General features: G+C 48.6%; 2 protein-coding genes across 6 annotated transcripts in view; both read left to right on the top strand.

Annotated features, from left to right (window-relative positions):
* Positions 1–8,876, top strand: part of SEPTIN6 (septin 6) — a 29,774-nt gene extending 20,898 nt beyond the window's left edge. Inside the window, exons 8-11 of one of the 5 annotated variants that reach the window (XM_065643145.1) lie at positions 378–510; positions 1,146–1,336; positions 3,270–3,313; positions 6,976–8,876. In XM_065643145.1, the coding sequence (XP_065499217.1) occupies positions 378–510; positions 1,146–1,336; positions 3,270–3,273 (328 nt within the window). In that variant the 3' untranslated portion in view covers positions 3,274–3,313; positions 6,976–8,876. Of the gene's footprint in view, positions 1–377; positions 511–1,145; positions 1,337–3,269; positions 3,314–5,845; positions 6,596–6,975 lie in introns of those variants that run through there. The other 4 variants (XM_065643146.1, XM_065643144.1, XM_065643142.1 and 1 more) reach the window with 4 other exon arrangements.
* A 1,348-nt stretch (positions 8,877–10,224) lies between these two features.
* Positions 10,225–19,159, top strand: NKRF (NFKB repressing factor). Its single transcript, XM_065643297.1, has 3 exons — positions 10,225–10,491; positions 13,837–13,958; positions 16,226–19,159. Exons 1-3 carry the CDS (start codon positions 10,304–10,306, stop codon positions 18,211–18,213), a joined length of 2,298 nt encoding a protein of 765 aa, XP_065499369.1. The 5' UTR covers positions 10,225–10,303; the 3' UTR covers positions 18,214–19,159.
* The last annotated feature ends 949 nt before the right edge of the window (positions 19,160–20,108 follow it).

The raw sequence follows: 20,108 nt of genomic DNA, 5'->3' as shown, positions 1-20,108 counted from the left end.
GATAAATCCAGACTTCAGCAAAGGTGCTGGCTGAGTGAGAGAAGGTGAAAATGCAGAGTGTGTGTGCAGGATTGACTGTGAAAATGCAAGTATAGGAGTAGAAGGGTCTGTGCTGTAGAGATACAGCAGTGTCCCTCTGAACTAGTGTTTGTTGCTAGCTGGTCTCTTTGAATTGCCCAACATTCAGCATACAGAAAAGTACAATAGCTTAGAGACCCCAGAAACAGTTGGATAAAGAAGACCTTGGGCACATGTGGGTGGGTGAGTAGCAAATGTGCTGTGGGCAAGCAATATTCTTGGTGAGGGCCTGCTTTCAGAGGCTCAGAGGAAGCAGGGTTTGTCCCAAGTCGTATCACTGGACTTTCCTTTATTTTCAGCTTGCAAGAAACTTATGAAGCCAAAAGAAATGAGTTTCTGGGAGAACTGCAGAAAAAGGAAGAGGCAATGAGGCAAATGTTTGTCCAGAGGGTCAAGGAAAAAGAAGCGGAGCTGAAGGAGGCTGAAAAAGAGGTGAAGGATGCAGTACTTGTCTCTTCACGGTTGTGAGTGATAGATCTGCTCCCACGCAGGTAGCTGCTGCCAAAGCACTTTCTGCAGAGTGTGGTTTAGGACTTTCTTGTTGACAAGTTGAAAGTTTAACTTGGGGTCATGGGGATGTGAAGGTGTGCATCCTGTAGGACAAAACTAGATCACAGTGCTTGTCATGTACAACTCACTGCACCATGGAAGTGCCATAGTCTTGATTCTGATGGAGAATTGCAGTGTCTTGTTATATAAAAAATACACCCATGTAACTTCTTAGCATTGTGAAAAAAACATTAATTTACTGACCTTTAAAGAGGAATAAGGCAGAGACCCCTAGAGATGGATTAACATTATTTTATGATTATACTCTCCCAACCCTCTATTGTTAGTCTGTGCAATGGTGCATCACTAGAACAGTACTGGGTTTGTAAGCTGTTGCGGAGGGAGACTGTTCCCTGCCCTTTGTCTACGCAGTGTCAGCTCAGGGGGCTAGAAATGATATAAGGACCAATGGAGACTTGCAGGCTCAGGTCTCATGGGATCCTTCCATCTTCCTCTTTTCCTGTGAAGAGAATATCTGGTAGTGCTGGGTCCGGCTCACCTCTCTCCTTTCCCTCTAGCTGCATGAAAAGTTTGATCGCCTGAAGAAGTTACATCAGGATGAAAAAAAGAAGCTAGAGGATAAGAAGAAGTCTCTGGATGATGAAGTAAATGCATTTAAACAAAGGAAGACAGCAGCTGAATTGCTCCAATCTCAGGCTCAGCAGGCTGGAGGATCGCAAACTCTTAAAAGAGATAAGGAAAGAAAAAAGTAAGTTGCTAACCCAGTGGTATTTGCCTTTTGGTAATGGTTCTCCTTTACTATTTTTCTGGGTGTTCTCACTCTCCCAACCCAGCCGGTCCTTAACCAGCAGAAGGTTTGCAGCCAGATTTAATCCCCGGTAAGGCTGAGCAGTTGCCGGAAGCATTTTACCTTTAGCTGTCATCCTTCATTGCTTGCCGACAGCACAAGAGAGGATGAACTTGTTATTCCCTGAGATTCCCTGCTGCTCCCTTGGTCTGTCAGTGCTTGTAATAAAGTAGAATAATATTGGCTGCCAAGGCTCACATGTGGGTAGCAGGGATGTTCCCCTACCCCCAAAGAGGGGCGTGTCCTTTCTCAGGGTCTTAGTTGTTTAGGTTGGGTAAAAGCTTAAAGTGTGGAAATTATTCAGGGAGATTAATAGTCTTGAATTCTGGAATCCGCAAAACGTACAGCTGGAAAATTACAGGACGGGTCATAGCTTTTTGTTAGTGCTAGTATTCTTCTCCAGCCCTAACTCAGCTTTTTTGCTGCCCACAGAAACAGGGAGAGATACTGCACGGCTTTAGTGGGAGTTCCCCATGCCAGGGACTGGTGTGACAGGATCCGGTCCCTCATCAGGGTCCTGTGATCTGGGCCATCTGCAGTGCCCATGCCAGGCTCCTAACGCTCTGAGGCTGCTCAGGAGCAACCAGCCATACAGCTGAAACAGTCCTTGTTCACCTAGCAAGCAGCAACTCCTTTTCTTCTCGTGGGGGTACGTTTCCCAAAATGGAGTGCTGTGCCACCTTAGCTTGTGTACAAAGAGCGGTGCGCAGATAAACAAGGGTCTGGTTTCTGCACCACTGCTACAATCCCCTCTCTGCACATCCCTGGGGAAAGTCCAGAGTAAATCTTGCCTGCACTATGCAGTCTTAAGTACGTGGAGAAGTGCTGTTAATATGAACAATATGGCACATGCCCAAAGAGCTGACAGGACTGTTTGTCAGGGAAAATAGCCCTTGACTGTTAAGGTTGGAATCAAATGAGACAGGAGAGGAAAAACCTAATATCCAGAACGGGATCCTGGTTTAGTCTTTTTAGTTTTGAGCTGGAGTTGCTTCAACGTCAACATTCTTTTGTGATGAGCAATTAGCGCTCCTGCCCTTTTCTCACTTGTCCGTTCCTTTTTCCACTGCGTATTTTGATTTGCTCTTTTGAATTACCTCCAGGGGGTTTTAATATCTTCTCATACTGAGGAGCCTGAGACTGACTGGGGACAGACTTCTCTCCCCAGCCTGGACTGTGTGAGGAATACGCAGCTGAGTTCTTTCATGCTTAGAGCCCTCAGACATCTGCACTCTGTGGACTGCAGACTTCACCCCTGAGATCAGTCAGGGTCAGGAATGCAAAAAAGGGAGACAACATGCCCTTTAGTTTGAGCAATTAGTCACTGTGGCCCAGGCCATGCTCTTGTTCCTAGAAGCAGTTTTGATCTCAGGAGAGCTCTACGACACCAAGCGCATGCATATGGAAAAACATTAGTACTGTCCTTGTCAGTTAAGGACACAGAAAGGCACAGAAAACTCCACAGAAGAGGTAGGTCAGCACTTGAGTAGGGCTTGGGAAGGTATTAGGAGGCCTCTCTCTCCTCCAGGAAAATAGCTGTGTTAGAAATGGTGCTGTCTTCTTTATTGTGTCACTTCTCCAGTTGTCCTGAATAATTCATTTAAATCGTAAATATCTCTAACAATCCATGAATTTCACAAGCTGTAGCTTAGTAGCTTAGTTCTATCTTGTTTACTAGTGGCTGGCAGTACACTAGCCTTTTTCTTTCACAGATGACTCTTTTAAACCCAAGCTCTGTAATTTGCACTAATCATGACTTGATTTTTTTGTTTGTTTTTTTTGTTACATCATTATCATCACCATTATTAGCTCTTACATGTATGCTATTTTACAGTTAGCTGCTGTTTGGCTGCATGGTGCATGAGGCTCATTGTCCTGGTAAGCGTCATTAACTAATATAGACCTCACAGTGGGATCAGTTACAGTTCCTAAAAAAGCAGATCCCGTGCAAGTTCAGAAGCCTATAAGTATTATCTCTGTCTTCCTCTGCTTTCACCCTTACTATACTATACATGCTCTACCAGTCTCTCTCTACATATGCAGTTGTAGAAAAAAGATGTAATGAAGTTTGTCTTTAAAGGTTCTGCAAAGTAAAATGTAGAGCGAATCAATATTAGGACATGAAATCTAGAAAGATAAGGATTAGGTCCTCTTCCTTTTAAACCTTCCCAGCACTATGTTGGCTTCATTTTCTTTACAATTTATTTCTAAAGGAAATGAAATAATCTTTAATCATGTAGGTCATGTTGAATCTATGGCAACAATTGCTATGGAGATGTGGTGCTGATGGTAGAACCCAGCTAGCCATGAAAATGTCTTTTCCCTTTCTCCTCCTTCCCTCCCACCCCTCCAAGCTGTACTGTTAACTTGTGGTTACAGTGCAGGTGAAGGTAGATGCCAGACTAGCTTCTATCCCCCGCTTAACATACTAACAGATCGTAAAATCTGCCAAACTTAGAGCTTTCCTGTGTCCCAAAGCACCAGAGAATCACCAAACTGTGCACGCGTGAGTGTGTGTGTGTGTGTGTGTGTGTGTGTGTACGTATATACAAGGGGGAAACTACTGCTGAGTAACCAAACCAGTATTCACCTGCTGACTGATTATAGTTGGTTGTCCAAAACCCCAAGAGATGAGAGGCTGAGCGTTTAGCAGATAATGAAGGCTCTGAAAATAGACCAGGAGACTTTATGACATTTTAACGTCAAGGGGGTTGCCCATGATTTGGATGTTCAGTTGTGGCAGACAGATACCGACCCACACTCCTGGGAGCCATGCCAAGTGTGCCGCAGCTAGGGTAAGGTGGGTGGTGGAAGAGGGCTGCATTCAAGAAGTGTCCAGAAAGCCTGCCCGCCCACTTTGTCCCTGAACAAGGCCAGCATCTGAGTTTCTGAGGAGTTTGGCCAAGGCGTGGAGAGTTCCCACTGGAGCAGAGCCCTGTCAGCGGTGTTGTGCCGTGAGTCAGCTCTGCTCCAGGTGCTGGGGCTCTGTCCAGAGCGTCTCTGCCTTCACGTGAGCAGGGACGTAAGGTGGCCATGTAGTCATGGGCAGGCTTAGGGACCAGATAATGTTGCCTGAAATGGTTAACAAACCTGGCCGTAAGCAACTGTCTGCAGTGTGAAATGCCAGCATCTATTGTAAAGTGAAGGCTCATTTAAACAAAGATGTGTAAGAAATGCACCTGCCTGGCAGGAGAGCAGCGTCCTCATTAGGGTTATTAGTTACACTGCTAATGACAGTGGTGTACTTATAGCTAGGTTGAGTGTGTTTAATTGAGCCTTTTTAATTTGCTGTTGATTCTCTGGTGAGAGGAAGAAGAAAGCTCCCACAGGAATGTCTTGCTTCTTGACAGAGCAGCAATACTTATTATGCAAGGCAAGGGTGACAGCACCCCAGGCTGAGGTGCGCAGGTCTCTTGGAGAAGGGACCTGTTGGAACAGCAGCACTGAGCTATAAAACACCCTAAAAACTCAGCCTCAAGTCCACCCTTCCCTGCAAACACTGCTAGGATTTACATTCTCTCCAGGATACAGTCCAAACTAACTTAAGGTCTGCCCTTAAATAGGGAAAAGCTGATTCCAGGATTCCTTCCGTATTAGCTTCACCAAGGGAGATGGAAAAGCAAGTAAACATAACACTGTCAGCGAGAGGCATTTGAATTTAATTTCAATGGGACGTTCCACTTAACAGAAGAGCTTCAGAAGGGTCTTGCACTGACTTGAACCGGAGCTTGTGGTCGTCTTGAGCAGTCCAGTTGAATTAATGTCTCTGCTGCAAACGGTAACTGTAAAACAATGGAAAGAACAATTCTCTACTTACCACACTCTGCCTGTGGAAAAATAGGCTCAAAGAATAACAGTGTTCATTCTGGTGCTGCGTATGAAGGCACAGCTAAAGTGCAGTTAGAGTGAACATTACTGATTTTTGTTGGGTTTGGATTGCTTTTGTCAGTCCTCGTAACTGTGCACTGTTGTGTGCCGGGCTTTGAATCAAATGAAGTTCTTTGTTCCTGCTATACAAATGCAGACAGTGCCTTTTTCAATGGGCATTTGTCCTTGCTAAATTAAATATGTATATACGGTACGTTCCAGAATTCAGAAGAATACTCTCCATATTGATCCATAAAGTATTGCAGGGGTCCACTGTTTTGCAAGGATACAAACAAGTCACAGCTTGCAAAACTGTGTAAGGATTGTTTTAGAAAATAAATTTGGTTCATCCCACTGCTGAGTGTGTGTGCGTGTATGCATGTGTGTGTCTGCATAAAGCATGTTTTGTAATCAAATTAAACCTTATTAACACTTAGCAACATTTATTTTGTGTGTGCGTGTGTTAGGAAACATTTATATTTTTATTTGGTTTTTGTCATTAATCCATAAAACCATTAATCTGCCTTTTTCTTTCATTTTCAGTTCGGGTTTCCTGTAGAACCTTTCCCTTCACACCAGAAGCAAATGCCCCCACGTTCAGTTAACACGCAGCTATGCCACTGTGCCTGTTTGCTCACCTTTCCTCATTGCTCCCTTCCTGCGTTCACCGTTTTGTTTTAAGCAAGAGTTCACACCCTTGGCTGTTCTGGGTTATGGTTTTTCTTGTGAATAATCCAGCAAAAGCTTCCGTGGAACTGGCAGGAGATGCTCATTGCCGATCCCTCTCCTGCTTTGGGCAGTTGCAGGCTGCCGAGTGCTCGTAGGGTTAGCGTCCCGCTTCTCAGTTGCTCGGCTTTTTGCCTCTCCCACCGTTTTGCGCGAGGGCTGCGTGGTTGGAGAGCGTGGCTGCTCGGTGCCAGGGGTTCAGCCCCCTCGCGGGACCACTCTGAACACAGCCTGACACTGCTGTGGGGTGGGTTGTGCTGTCTGAGGAGACTGGCTGCCCTCTCCCCTTTTTAATTTGCTGTATCTAACCCCTCATTACCCCCCCTTAATAATTTTAAAGGATTTTTTGCAAAACTTGACATCCTCACAGGCGTTGGCCCGAGTCCAAACCTCTAGTCCCCAGGCTTGAGGGATTCTCAAACTTGGATCCAGGGTTTGCAACCAAGTGTTCTCTGAATGCCGCAGGGGTCAGGAAGGATCTCGTGCCTTGTCTCCCCCTCGGTGTGCTGGCCTGGATGCACATCCCAGATCCAGTCTCAGGGAAAGCTGGTCACCTTGCTGTACATATGTTTGTGAAGAAAGACGATGATATTTCTTTGACTTTCTTCTCAGTGATTCCAAGAATTTCTGGTTTTAATGCAAAAAGTATTACCTTTATGGTTTTTTTACTTGGCATCTGTTTACAGGTGTACGGATGCTGGCAAGTTGCTTTTCATATGTTCTATCCAGCAAAAACCTTGTTTTACTGCAGGATTTGCACTAAAAAGGAGGGTGTTTTGCTCACCGGGGCCAGGAGTTCACTCTGGCCAAGTGTAACTGTGGTTTGCCTGCAGGTGTTTGTGTATTTCTGGATGAGTTTTGTTTTTAAATAAAGACTTCATCAGACAGTGAATGCTGGTTAACATTTACTTCTTTTGTTTTTTGTTTTCTTTGCCCTTCTTTTACAGTAACCCATGGCTCTGTACTGACTAATTACCCCTGAATACAATGGGCTGGAATGGACCTTCATTTACTTGTTAAATCGGAGGGTCTAATCAAACGTGACAGCATTTCAGCTGTGACCTTTCCATGGTGTTACCCTTGCTCCCTCCTATATCCTCATTGTGATTCTGTCTTTACTATGTACTGGTGGTTATTGCTTTTATTAAACAATGTATAATTGGTCCTAACAAGGATTTGGATGCTGCAACTTTAAATCCTACAATTTTCATGGATTCCCCTTTCTCCTGGTCCCTCTTCACCCAGATAAATAAGGGATGTGGAAATAAGTTCTGTGAGTTATTTTTGCTGGCAAAATAACAATGCAGTTTAAATGTATTTATTGGTGACGTTAAAATGACACCACCACCTTAGTTTAATTATCACATATTTGAGATTTAAAAAACTTTTTATACTGTCATTTTCGTGACATCATCTATCTTTTTTTTTAATTTCCTTTGATTTTTTCTTTTGCTATTTCACGCTACCTAAAGACTAGCACGTAATCCTCATTTCCCTGTCAGCCTCGCATGTTGTGCCCCGATCCCTCAGTCGCACTGTGTGCAGGCCACGTTCTCCGTGTGGGTGAATCTACACGTCCCAACCCTGCTGCCAAATAGTTCCAACAAAAACCCTTCACATCCTGGGTTTTTGGAGATAAGCACACCTCGGACCCAGCTCTTATCGGTGATGTTGGTTTTAGTGCAAGCTGCTGCTGAGAATTTTACTAGAGAGGTGGCCGGGATGATGCCGAAGCCTCACAAAGGGCTTCTGCGCACACGGTGTCAGTCTGGGCAGCTGCTCTGGGCAGCGCGAGCCCTGTGCGGTCACTCACATCCAACAACAATCTGGCCTCCGTTTCCGGAACTGAGGCAGGTAAAACTCTTGATCACAGTGTATTTTCTCAGGTATTCTGTCTCGCCATAAATAGTTGTATTTCCCATAAAATTCTTTGGTTGTTTTGTGGTTTTGTTTTTAATTTTTAAACAAGTTAAAATAATTTGGATATTCCTCTACTGTTGAATGTCGGCCTGCTCCCAAAACCAGAGCCAGTCTGTCAACGATTTCTAGATTATCTGCTAAAATAACCATTTAATGTGGCCTTTCTTTTTACCATGCTGCAGGTCACCGGCTGTTCTTCCCAACCATTTGCCTTATTAGAATGTTATTGAAAGTTATGTAAAGTCTTTTTAAAGACTCTTAGGAAAAAAGGTTTTCACTTTTGTGATTTCCTTGAAGTACTTCAGGTACCACAAGGAGGTTCCATCTCTCCTCTGTCAGCTGTTTTCATGTTGCATCTCTTTTTCCTGCTTTTTGAACGTCTTTCTCTTTTTTGCTAATCTTCTGTTTTTTTCTCTTTTTTTCCCTTTTCTCTCTCTGTAGCTTTTTTTAATCTGTCTTCGCCAGCTGCACTGGGTCTGAGGGAGAAGACTGCCACTGCTAGAAGAGTTTAAGGGTCTCATGTCTGGGGAGGGGGGGAACAAACCTTCAGTGTTAGTGTCTTGGGGAGAAGCTCTTTTACTGACTTGCATGGTATCTGAAGTTGAAGTGTCTTGTAATTTGTGTGACAAGACAGGGTAACAAGTGATTGTTTACCTGGAATTTTGAAGAGCAACAGAAATGTGATGTTTGGACTAATGATGTAGCGAATACACTTTCAAACGTTGTTATGGGCATATTTTTTTTCTAATTGTGTCTTTAATAATATAAATGCCATGGGCTTCCATGAGCTTTGAAGCCAAATGAATATTTTCAATATGTTATTTGATTGGTTTTGGAAACTGCATTCAAAGGAAATATAAACATGGTGCAACTTGCTGTGTTGGCAGCCATGAAATATTTAATTAACAAAGAAATAAAGTAAGAAGAACTGTGTGTTTTCATTGGTGTCCTCCTGTGTCTCACCACCTTATTAAACAAGCACCGTGGGCTGGTGGATGGGGGTCAAGCGGTACTTTTTTCCTCACTAACCCTCCTCTTGCTCTTTAACGTTACAAAGCAGCAGTGGCAGGAGGGAGAGCCGGTGCTGTGACAACGGTGATGCATCCACACCCCAGGTTTGGGGGCCGTGTCCTTCCAGCGCGCTGCAGCTGTCCCGGCGCTGTCCCGGCGCTGTCCCCGCGCCGTCCCGGCGCTGTCCCCGCGCCGTCCCCGCGCTGTCCCCGCGCCGTCCCGGCGCCGTCCCCGCGCTGTCCCGGCGCCGTCCCCGCGCTGTCCCGGCGCTGTCCCCGCGCTGTCCCGGCGCCGTCCCCGCGCTGTCCCCGCGCTGTCCCGGCGCCGTCCCCGCGCTGTCCCCGCGCTGTCCCCGCGCTGTCCCGGCGCCGTCCCCGCGCTGTCCCCGCTGCATCTTCTTTGCCCCCCGGGTTTTGTTTCCTCTTCACACAGGCAAGTGCGGGAGAGCCGCACCGGGTTATGTATATTTACACGACAAACACTGAAGAACCAGCACTGCTCAGCCTGATGCCTTTCTGACGGTGCATTTTAAACGCAGCCGCGGAAGCCGGCAGGTGTGCGGTGCTGTTTGCCGCTCGCTCGCCGCGGGCTCTGCCCGCTCAGCCCGGGCCGCCGTGTCCGCGAACACAAACCGGGGTTCGGGGCGGCTCTGCCGGCGGTTCCTCGCCACCCCCGCGGCAGGAGCATCCCCGCGGGCCCGTCCCCTCTCCCGGCTGCCGGCAGAGCCGCCCGCCCCGGTAACGGCGGCTCCGCACCGCGCGTTCCGCTGTTCGCGGCCAGCGCCCGGGGAGAGACCGCGGGGAGGGCGGGGAAAGGCCGCGGGCTCCTCCAACCCGCTTCCCGGCGGGTCGCAGCTGCCGGGGCGGCACCCGGAGCCAGTGGTGCGGGCTGGCGGCAGGCGGGGGGGCCGGCGGGCCGGTCACCGCCCCGCCCCGGGGCTGCCCCCGGGGCCTCGGCTGCGCCTGCGGGTTCCGCCGCGCTGCGGCCGCCGCCGCCAGGGGGCGCGGGGGAGCCGAGGCACTGGGGACAGCTTCTCGCGGCGTCTCGCGCGCTCGTGACGCGCGGCCACGTGACGCGGCGCCGGCCGGGCCGCTCCGCGCGCGGAGGGGCTCGTGCCGAACCGGGGGCGGCGGGCCGGGCCGGGCCGGAAGGGCCGGAAGGGCCGGAAGGGCCCGGGGCGCGGAGGCCGGGCCGGCGCTCCCCAGCGGCCCGCGGCGAGCAGGGCCTGGTCCGCACGTGGGGCCTGGGCCCCGCGGCACGCCCGGGCCGCTTCCGGCGCCCTGCGCGTTCCCGGCGGCTCGGCCTCCGCCGGCGGGGACGCCCCTCGGGGCGCCGCTGCCCGCCATGGCGCCGCCGGAGCCGGTGCCCGAGCCGGTGCTGGAGCAGTGGCGGCAGTACAACGAGACCGAGCGGCAGTGGGAGCTGCGCCGCCGCTTCATCCTCCGCCACCTGCACGGCTACCCCGGCGCCGCCATCGACCGGCTGCTCGCGCTGTCCGTGCTCTGGACCAACCACGTCTTCCTGGGCTGCAGGTGAGGCCCCGGCCCGGCCCCAAGTGCGCCCGGGCCGGGGGAGGCCCCGCGGCGGCCCCTGGGCCCCGCTGCCCCGGGGGCGCTCGGGAGGGTCCCCCCGAGGCACCGCCCCGGCCCGCTGGAAGGAGTCGGGGTGGAAGCTGGACAACGGCGCCGGGAGCTCGGGCTCCCCGGCCGCTCCTCCCGCCGGCCCCAACCGCTTTTAAAAGGAGCCGCTTGAGCTGGGCCGCAAGGGGCCGGTGCAGAACTTCGGTTCCTGGGCAGTTTTCTGCACGTTAACAGCGATCCCGGTGAAGGAAAAACGGTTTCCTTTGCTCTAATTTGTGCGTGGAGGGGAGCGAGCTGCTGAAAAAGCATCTACGTGTTTTGAAAGTAGTTCTTGATGTCCCAGCCCTGAGATCTCGGCAGGCATGTGGCACTGTGCTTCGGCATTTCGGTGTCCCTGGGGGCCGAGCAGCCTGTACCATCCCCGTAAGGCTCAGTTCTGATAGAAATAGACCCGGTGAGTGGAAGAGATTTCCCTTCATAGGAATTACAGTTACCGTGCAGGAACCACCACACTGTGAGTAGCGAGGCTGTGGAGATCTGACACTTTTGATGTTGTGATTATTTTTAACTGGACGTAAGGCTTTAAAGACAGAAGCAACTGCTTAATGACCAACTTCAGCAAATTGTGCGGTGGCAGAGGAGCTCGTAAACACTGAAGGGCATATAGATAGTTTGACTTTTGTTAATGTCACTATCCCAAAGCCTTGTTGGGGAATATTTTGTGTCATTTGTACAGAGCCAAGTCAATGTCTTTAAATGTAGATCTGCATGTTTTCTTATTTCTTTCTGGTCCAAGTATTAAACTGTTCTGCTCTGCAAGCACTAAAATTGAACGTGGTTTTAAAACAGCTTCAAATTCCAAAGCTTTAGTAGTATGTTGAAATTGGGTGTATCTTCTTAAGAGATAGTCACTTTGGTCCATTAGCTCATCTTGATGTGTTTGTGTGCTGTATTAATAGAGGGCAGCCTTTGTGATGGTGCTTTTGGGAATCAATGCAGTATCATGGTTATAGTGTACTGATAACAGAAGCAAAGAACTACGTGGCAATATCTCAAATCCTAAAAAATAATGCAGTTTAAGTCTGTAAGCGCACATACTTTCTCTGATGAACGTCTCTACCTGCACCCCTCAGGGCAAAGACAAGCAGCGGATTTAGGGCTGATGCAGAGCAGAGCCACGATCAGTGGGGATGTTCCCCCAAAGCTTGTGCTGTGCAGGGATGTGAACACACCGCACGGGCACGGCGAACGCACTGCGCGGTTCAAGAGCAATTGGCAGCTTTACTTAGAGTTGTCTGGCGAAGGGAAAGGACCCGCAACTTTCTCTGGAACTGCCTTTTGCTGCTTGGGAAGAGCTGTTGCTGCTCTATCAAGTGAATAACTTAAAAGATTGGGGTATTCTTGTTGTTTTCTCTTGTTTGTTTTTAACGCTGATCACTTGCCAGCTGAAGACAGCCTGTGTGTCAGAGTACATACAGATCAGAGCCTTTGTTGATGTGTTCTGCTGGAGGATGATCTAGAGAAAGTCCAGAAGGCTTAGAAAATGTGGTTTGTGAGGAAGGAGTTAAGTGACATGATTCATTTAGTTTAGGGGTGAATGAGAGAAGATGCGTGTGTTCTCAGATATGCTAAAGGTGGCTGCAAAATTGGGGAGGCAGGGAGGAGGAAAGCATTATGCTCCAAAGCTACTGTGTTCAGGATAAGAGGTAACATATTTAAGTCACACCAGGGAGACTTTAGTTAGGCATAGGAGGTGTGGAATTCCTCTGCCTCCATGTGCAGTCTCCACAACTTGAGATTTCTAAGGCCAGGTTTGACAAACACATGTCGGGACGGGGCAGAAATCCGAGCCCCAAACATCTCTGTCCTTTGTGAAGACGAGTGGCACACTCATGTCAAATCTAACCCTGTTCTTGCAGCCTGCCGGCAAAGGGCATTGTCCTTCACGTTCCCGTCACAGCTCACAGGCAGCGTCCTCTTCTCCCCGGGAGCCAGAGAGAGGAGAAGAGATTCCCACCCCTCTCCCTTCTGGCGGCTGGAGGACGAGGGTGTCGGGAGGACGAGGGTATCGCCGCTGTCTGGCTCCCTTTGATCCCTCTCACCGTTTTCTCCCCACGCTGGGTTCCACCTCCCATGCTGGGCAGAGGTGCCGGCAGGTGAAGCAGGCACCGCAGCAGTGTGCATGCAGAGCTCTCACCCAGGAGTTTAGATGGATCTGATTTCTGCCTGGCTCTCTACATGAAGAACAGGAAGGGCATTTCTCCAGTGGAGAGTGAGTAGGTTTCTAGAGCCCTTGGAACAGTTGTATTTAATAGCTGTTGCAAGCTATTGCAGCACTAGCTGTTGGGACAGTTGTGGAGTCCTGTCCACAGGCAGTGACCTGATGCTTTTTGACTTTTGAAGGCGAGCACACCACGGAACGGGTGTGAGATTGCTTTTTCTCCTTGAACCACAGCATGAAGCTGTCAGAGGCTGGTTTCAGACCAAGTTTGTACATCCTCTTTGGTTAGAAAGGTTTGGGATTTTTCTGTTGTTCAGCTTCAGCTGTGCAAATGGCTTGAAAACATGTGATGTGTCCCCAGAGCAATGGAAGCCTCGGGTGGTGGAGGGTGTAAGGCCGAGAGAGGTGGGTTGCACAGAGCCTGTCCTGCCTGTGCGGAGCTGCAAGGCTGCAGTCGGGGCAGGGCTCGCACAGATGGGTGCAGCCACCTCACCTCTGCCGTGGCTCGGGGATTTAAAACGTTTCAGTTACAGCTACCAAGCTTTAAATTAGTATGGCTTTCGAAAGAGTGGTCATTAAAGGCTGAGCAGCGCCTTTGTCATCTGCCACCCGCGATTTCAGTATTGGTGACGTGCCGTCTGCGGCTGCTGACCCAGACGAGACTCCAGTGCCCGTCAGTCGCTCCTGTGCTGGGTTCACTGAAGCTGCGCTGCCCATGTTGCTTCCTCCTTCTCCACACCCCTGCGTGCTCTGCCGCGTGTTACGTTTTGACAGATAATGTATTTAAATGTAAAACACCATCCGTTTGGCTGCACTGCTTGTTATTCACAAATGGGTTCACTCAGAGCCAGGCAGCTTGTTAGCTGGTGTGCAGCCCGTCTGCCAGCACTGAACTGGCTACGGTGCCCAGGTCCTGTGTTAATACTCCAGCAAAATCGGGGGGAGCATCTCCCTTGCACCAGGTACTGTCTCAGGCAGCTTTAGTTCTCGTTTTGCATAATAAAAGCTTGTGTGTTTGTGTGTGTGGTGCCCCTGTGGGACCAGTTCTAAAGCGGTTTGCTGTTGGATCCACACAGATATGGCTCGCAGGTCATGGAGAAGGTTCTTGAGATGGCTGAAGGCATCGATATCGGGGAAATGAGGACGTTCGAGTTGGTCCCTAGCAAGAAGCTGAAGAGATACCGCTCTCCATCTGACAGTGAGTATTTGTGCCTGTGCTGAAGGCGATGCCCTTCCCTGTCGCTCTTGGGGCACTGGTGGGAGCGTGGGCAGAGCGGTGGCCACGGGGCTGCCCCCGAGAGCCGGCCCAGCAAACTGGAGAAGTGGCCGCCGTGTACTCTGTGAGACTGCAGCGGTTTTCTTTCCTCTGCCCTGTTATGGGTGTACATAATTCATGCAGAGATCTCTTTTTGCTTAAGAAAATATAATTTTTCATTTAAATTACAGGTAATTGATTTTCCCTAGTGATAACGGTAGGGAATGGAATCTATGTAATTAAATATCTGTCTGCCTTTCTTCACTCTGGTGAGGGGTGATGTTCCGACCTGAGAAGGGATTGTACATGCGCACGGAGGTGTGGAGTTCAGCTTATTGAGTTACGACTTGCCTGGAGCATTGGCTGGTGTGTTGTGGTGGTGGTGGGGTTTTGTGCAGTTTTTTGGGTCTTGTTTTTTGTGGTTTGTTTTGGTGTTTGGGGGGAGGGGAGTGGCGGAGTTTGTGGGGGTTGGTTGTTTGGTTTTTATTTATTTTATTTAATTTTCTTTATTTTCTTCCTACTGTGCCTGGAAGAGTCCTGCATATGTCAGCCCAGTTCCGTGGTGTCAGGGATCGATGTTCCAGCTGCTTTTCCAGTGGAGGAAATGCAGCATGCCGAGAGCTGGCCGTTCGGTGGCTTCATCGCCAGCTCCTGTCCGTGGCCATGGGCTCTCCCTGCTCTCTGTCCGTGGCCATGGGCTCTCCCTGCTCTGTCTGCGGAGGGAGGGCCGGGGAATCCTCCCCGTGTGCAGGCGCAGGCTGCGGGGTGAGCGGGCAGCCCCTGCTTTGCGAGGCAGTGTCAGTCAGTAGTTTGGCTGCGTAAAGCACAAATGGTCAGACAGCGCCGGCCTCCTCTAGGCCTGCACGCAATCCCTGGCTCTGCCAAAGGTTCTTCCCTTACGGTGACACCCCGCAATCTTTCTGTGCTTCCGTGGGCTGGCTGCAAAACTGAGAAAAATACTGTTTTTTCTCCCATGTTTTGTCTGTTGCTCAGGCAGCAGCTCTGAGGGGAAAGGTTCTCTACTGCGTGTTACACAGCCAGCATAAAGAGCTGCTCTGCTGGTGAGGGCCTTTAGGTGCTGCTGCAGCACAATTATCGAAGTACCAAACGGAGCAGGAAATGTAAACCTTGCCATAATTCATCAGTACTGATGACCAAAGGATTTAACGCAGGTGTAAGAGCTTTTCACCTGATTTAAATATGAAGGCCTGTTCATGCTGTATGAGAAGTGTATTTTTTCATCTGCAATGAACTAGTTTATGATAAATACGCTATGGTAGCATGATGTCTAGACATATGTATTGCCTGACCTATATTAGTGTTGCACGCTTTGTCATTGGATTAGGCAGCTCATTCCAAGGCGCTGAGGTGGCCTTTTGCTCCTGTGATAAAATTACACACATGTACCACTCAGTGTGTGGGGGTAAGTCTTTCACAGGAAAAGTCTTGTATAACTGTCTTTTAGATGTAACGTGTTTGATTCCCATTTTCTGCAGTAGCTGTGCATATCAGGACATTCTGCCTCGTTTGCATTTTTCTGGTTAAGAAACAAGAGGTCCAGCAGTAACGTGTAACAGACCCCCCAGCCATGTCAGTGTCACCTGAGGCTCAGGCAGATTTCTCTGTGTTTGGTGTCCTTTAGCCAAGGGTAGTTAGTTACTAACTAGTTGTCTGTTAACATTGTCCTTAGCAGCCCTGTGTGTTTTGGGAAGGAGGCTTCAGTATCGCTGTGTTCCTTGATCAAACGAGAAAACCTGAAGATAGTTTATCTGGGATCATCCCACAGCCCTGCAGCAGAGCCAGAGCTGAGGCTCTGGTCCCACTCTGGTGTTCTCTCTCGTTGGCCGTGTTTTTTATTTCTTTTGGTAGTTTTGAATGACATAACTTCAGAAATGACTGGATGGGTTCAGTGGGCAATGTTGAGGGGCAGAGCAAGTGATTTGCATCTAAAATCTGTGTAACTAAATATGTAGAGATTTTTGTATGGTAGTTTTGGAGCTGGAAATACCACTGTAGTGACCTGCACAAGAATGAGCGGTCTTGTTTGATCGATAGTGAATGTCTTCAGAGGGGAACCTTTTGGTCTGTGGCTAAGGGGAATCCTGTGTTCACAGCCTGCAGGCTTCTTCTGGTGATCCCTCTGTGAAAACATTATCTGCCTCTCATAGCACACATTGGTAATTGTTTTTTCATTTTCTTCCACCCTATAGGTCCGGAGCCGGAAGACATTCCTGAGCCGCCCAAAAAGATGGTCCCCAGGTTCCGGGTACGACCACGTTTTGAACCTATACACTTTGTCACCAGTGCTCAGAAGGATGACAAGAAGGAAGATTCTTTGGATAACCAAACACAGGAGGTGAACCAGGAGGCAAATACAAACAGCACAGCACAGCCAGCTGAAAATTGTACCAATTCTTTTGCGAGTGCATGGGAGGTGGATCCCCGGCTCTCCAACTCAGCTGGGTTTGGCTTTGCAGGCCAGGCAGCAGCAGCCAAGAAGGCTGTGAATAGTGTGGACTCTACCACAAGCAGCATGGTGCAGGTTTCTGTTTCTCCTTCAACTGTGCAGTCTGCATCAGAGACTTTCCCTCCGTCAGCTATAACGCTGAAGCAGAGTTTTATCGAGAAACTGTCGGCAGCTGTCTGGAAAAATCTTGCTAACCCAGATGCAAACACCGGGACTGATAAAATTAACTATACATATCTTTTGACACGTTCAATTCAGGCATGCAAGACAAATCCTGAATATATTTATGTTCCTCTGAAAGAAATCGCCCCTGCTGACCTCCCCAAGAGCAAGAAGCTCCTAACAGACGGCTTCGCTTGTGAAGTGCGATGTCAGAATGTCTACCTGACCACCGGTTACGCTGGCAGCAAAAATGGGTCCAGGGATCGAGCCGCAGAGCTGGCAGTCAAGCTGCTGAAGAAGCCCGTGGAAGTTAGAGTCATTCAGCGGAAGTTCAAGCACACCTATCACGAAGACCTGGTGGTGTGCGAGGCAGGCGTGACTCGCCCAGATTTCCCTCCTGCTCTCAAACCTCATGAGGAGTTCGTAGTTGCCAACAGGGACTGTGTCCCGATGCAGCCTGGTACTGAATCCACGAAAGGTCCCACTAATAGCAACAAACACTGGACTAGTTTCATCCTCACAGAGAATGCCAGCGACGCAATAGGAATCCTTAACAATTCTGCCTCATACAACAAAATGTCTGTTGAATATAAATATGAATTAATGCCCAACCGCTCTTGGCGTTGTCAAGTGTATCTACAGGATCACTGCCTGGCTGAGGGATTTGGCACTAAAAAGACCAGCAAGCACGCAGCGGCTGAGGAGGCATTGAAAATTCTGCAGAAGATGCAGTCAAATATAGCAACCATCAAAGTGACCCAGGTTCAGAAGGTGGGCTGCTCATCACGGGGCTCCGGAAGGAAGAAGGACCTGAAGGACCTCGTGGTTTATGAGAACTCCAGTAATCCCGTGTGTACCCTGAACGACACTGCCCAGTTCAACAAGATGACGGTGGAGTATGTCTTTGAAAGGATGACTGGCATGCGATGGAAGTGCAAGGTGCTGCTTGAAGATGAATTTATCGCAGAAGCAGTTGGAGTGAAGAAATCTGTCAAGCATGAGGCAGCAGAGGAAGCCGTGAAAATCCTCAAGAAGACCCAGCCAACTGTTGTTAATAACCTGAAGAAAGGCACCGTTGAAGACGTCATCTCCAGAAATGAGATTCGGGGTCGATCGGCAGAAGAGGCTTTCAAACAGAAGATCAAAGAAGACAACATTGGGAACCAAATTTTAAGAAAGATGGGCTGGACAGGTGGGGGCCTGGGGAAAGATGGTGAAGGGATTAGGGAGCCTATTTCAGTGAAGGAGCAGTTTAAAAGGGAAGGACTTGGGCTTGATGTAGAGAGAGTGAATAAAATCGCTAAAAGAGATATCGAAGAGATCATTCGAAACTATGCACGCTCAGACAGTCACATTGACTTGACTTTCTCTACGGAACTGAACATGGATGAGCGGAAGCAGATACATCAGATCGCCCAAAAATACGGTCTTAAAAGTAAATCTCATGGGCAGGGCCACAACAGATACTTGGTGGTGAGCAGGAAGCGGCGCAAGGAGGATCTGTTGGACCAGCTGAAGCAAGAAGGCCAGGTTGGGCACTACGAGCTCATTATGCCTCAAGCAAACTGAGGGACATTTTACCAGAGACTGAGCTTCCTAGGTATTCGATTAAAGAAAGAGATGCTGCATTTTTCTTGGTGTGGGTTATATTAACGTTAAAGTCTTCTACTTCGTTAATATAATTTCTAAGATGTTAGACATTTAGAACTGACCAGGTTCTCTTCAAGTATATTAGCACAGCCCAAGAGCAGTAGTGCTGTTACTGTATGTGTCTTTGATATTATTTGTTCCTTCACATTTTAATAGTTTTGTAATAGAAAAAAAAAAACCACGCATGTCCAACAAGAAGGAATTTGACATCATTTAAAATTATAGTTTCCTTATTCTTCTTGACCAAGGAAGAAAAAAAAATGCCTTTTTCAGAAAAAAAAAAGTATAGGAAATGCAGTCTGGGGGAATAAACCTGTATGTAAAGTTGGTATTAATGACAATAAAAATAAAGTTTTATTTCTGGAAAAAACCAGGATTTGTCACACTTTATATAAAAAAGTGTGAAAACTGCATTTAATATTGAGAAGTACATGTAGCACTCTTGTCTCTGCTGTGTATGTGTGTAGAGAGATGTCTTTAACCAAGTTTAACACTACGGTTTTATTCATAGATTTCTACCTTGTGTCTCCCACACTGAGAATTACTGAACGCACGTTAATCGCCAGTGTATCAGAGATAATTACAAAGCATTTTTACCTTGGAGCACTGCTTGACATTTGCAAATACCATGGCGAGGTGTGAAATAGAAAAGCTGGAGGTAAATGCAGAGCCCACGCTCAAAGATGCTCGTGTAGCTTGTGGGGACTGTTACATAACATTTTTTTTTTTTACTTTGAGCATAAGCTCTTTAATCCCAAGCAAAATCAAATCTGTGCCTACCTATTGCGCTGCTCCATTACTGTACCTGTGCTTGTGTATGTGGAGGGCGACTCGCAAGTAAACTGGTGCTCTCTGCCGTGTGCTGAGTGTGGCGTCTCTTGGCGTTTCTCTCCTGGCCGGGGAAGCAGACACTGAGCTCCGCCTGTGCTGTCCCGCCGGACACGGTGCTTGGTGAGCCTGGGAGAGCGCTGCTTGAAAACAGGTGAGGAACTGACCTTGGAAGAGCCAAGAGTGAGTTGTGCTGAGAGGTGTTGGGTTTGTTCTGTCACCAGCAGGGCCTGCTGAGGATTCTTCAGTGCAAAGCCACTCCTAATGAAGTTTTTTTTTTTGTCTGTTCTCTGGTTGCCTTGTGTCTCAAACATCGCTTGTGTTTTTCTGCTGCCTGTATCTGCCTTTTTACATCATCCTCTATTTTTTTTTCCACCTCCTGTTCTTTCTTTTTGCTCTCAGTGCTGAGGAGAGAGTGACTGACCTCTGCTGATGACGCAGAATATCCTGGTGATGTGCAGTTAGAGGCATTTTCATCCCCACAGTGTGAAAAGGAAGAGGCTGCTCTGGCAGGTAAGACTTGCTCAGGAAAAGTGAGTGTTCCCTCTACTCTCTGCCAGGATGGCTGCAACACAGCTTCTGCTACCGTGGCCTTCTGAAATAAAAACACCTTGCTGCTGTCTTTGTAGAAGAAAAATCTGGCAGTTATTTCTGAAAGTATGCTGGTTTTGTTTGGAGTTTTTTGTGCACACTATTCCCTCTCTCCTGAACGCTGCTCTGCAGAATGCTGGGCTCTAGCAGATGGTGATGTAGGAGTGGAAGGAGCCTGGTACTTTCTAGGCAGAGATCCGTGCAAGGAGTGCAGCTCCCCCTCCTTAAATTGGATCAGTGGCAGGTCTTCAAGGCTTGGGGGTGCCAAGGAGGGCAGCTAGAGCACAACAGCAGTGTTTGGGTTGAAAAAATGCCTCTTTTGGGGTCAGGAGGGTGGCCAAAACATGACACTGGTTAAATGTAAGGGTGCGTCAGTGTGCGTAGCTGTCTAGTGT

The sequence above is a fragment of the Caloenas nicobarica genome, chromosome 12 (genome assembly GCF_036013445.1).
Source record: "Caloenas nicobarica isolate bCalNic1 chromosome 12, bCalNic1.hap1, whole genome shotgun sequence".
Classification (NCBI taxonomy): Eukaryota; Metazoa; Chordata; class Aves; order Columbiformes; family Columbidae; genus Caloenas; species Caloenas nicobarica.
The sequence above is the reverse complement of the archived record's forward strand: the minus strand, read 5'-3'. Positions and strand labels throughout refer to the sequence as shown.

Bases quoted from the DNA above. Each gene is read 5' to 3' on its own strand.
- NKRF (XM_065643297.1), top strand. From the start codon at position 10,304: ATGGCGCCGCCGGAGCCGGTGCCCGAGCCGGTGCTGGAGCAGTGGCGG. The intron at 10,492-13,836 runs GTGAGGCCCCGG...GGATCCACACAG, and splicing joins CACGTCTTCCTGGGCTGCAG to ATATGGCTCGCAGGTCATGG. The intron at 13,959-16,225 runs GTGAGTATTTGT...TCCACCCTATAG, and splicing joins ATACCGCTCTCCATCTGACA to GTCCGGAGCCGGAAGACATT.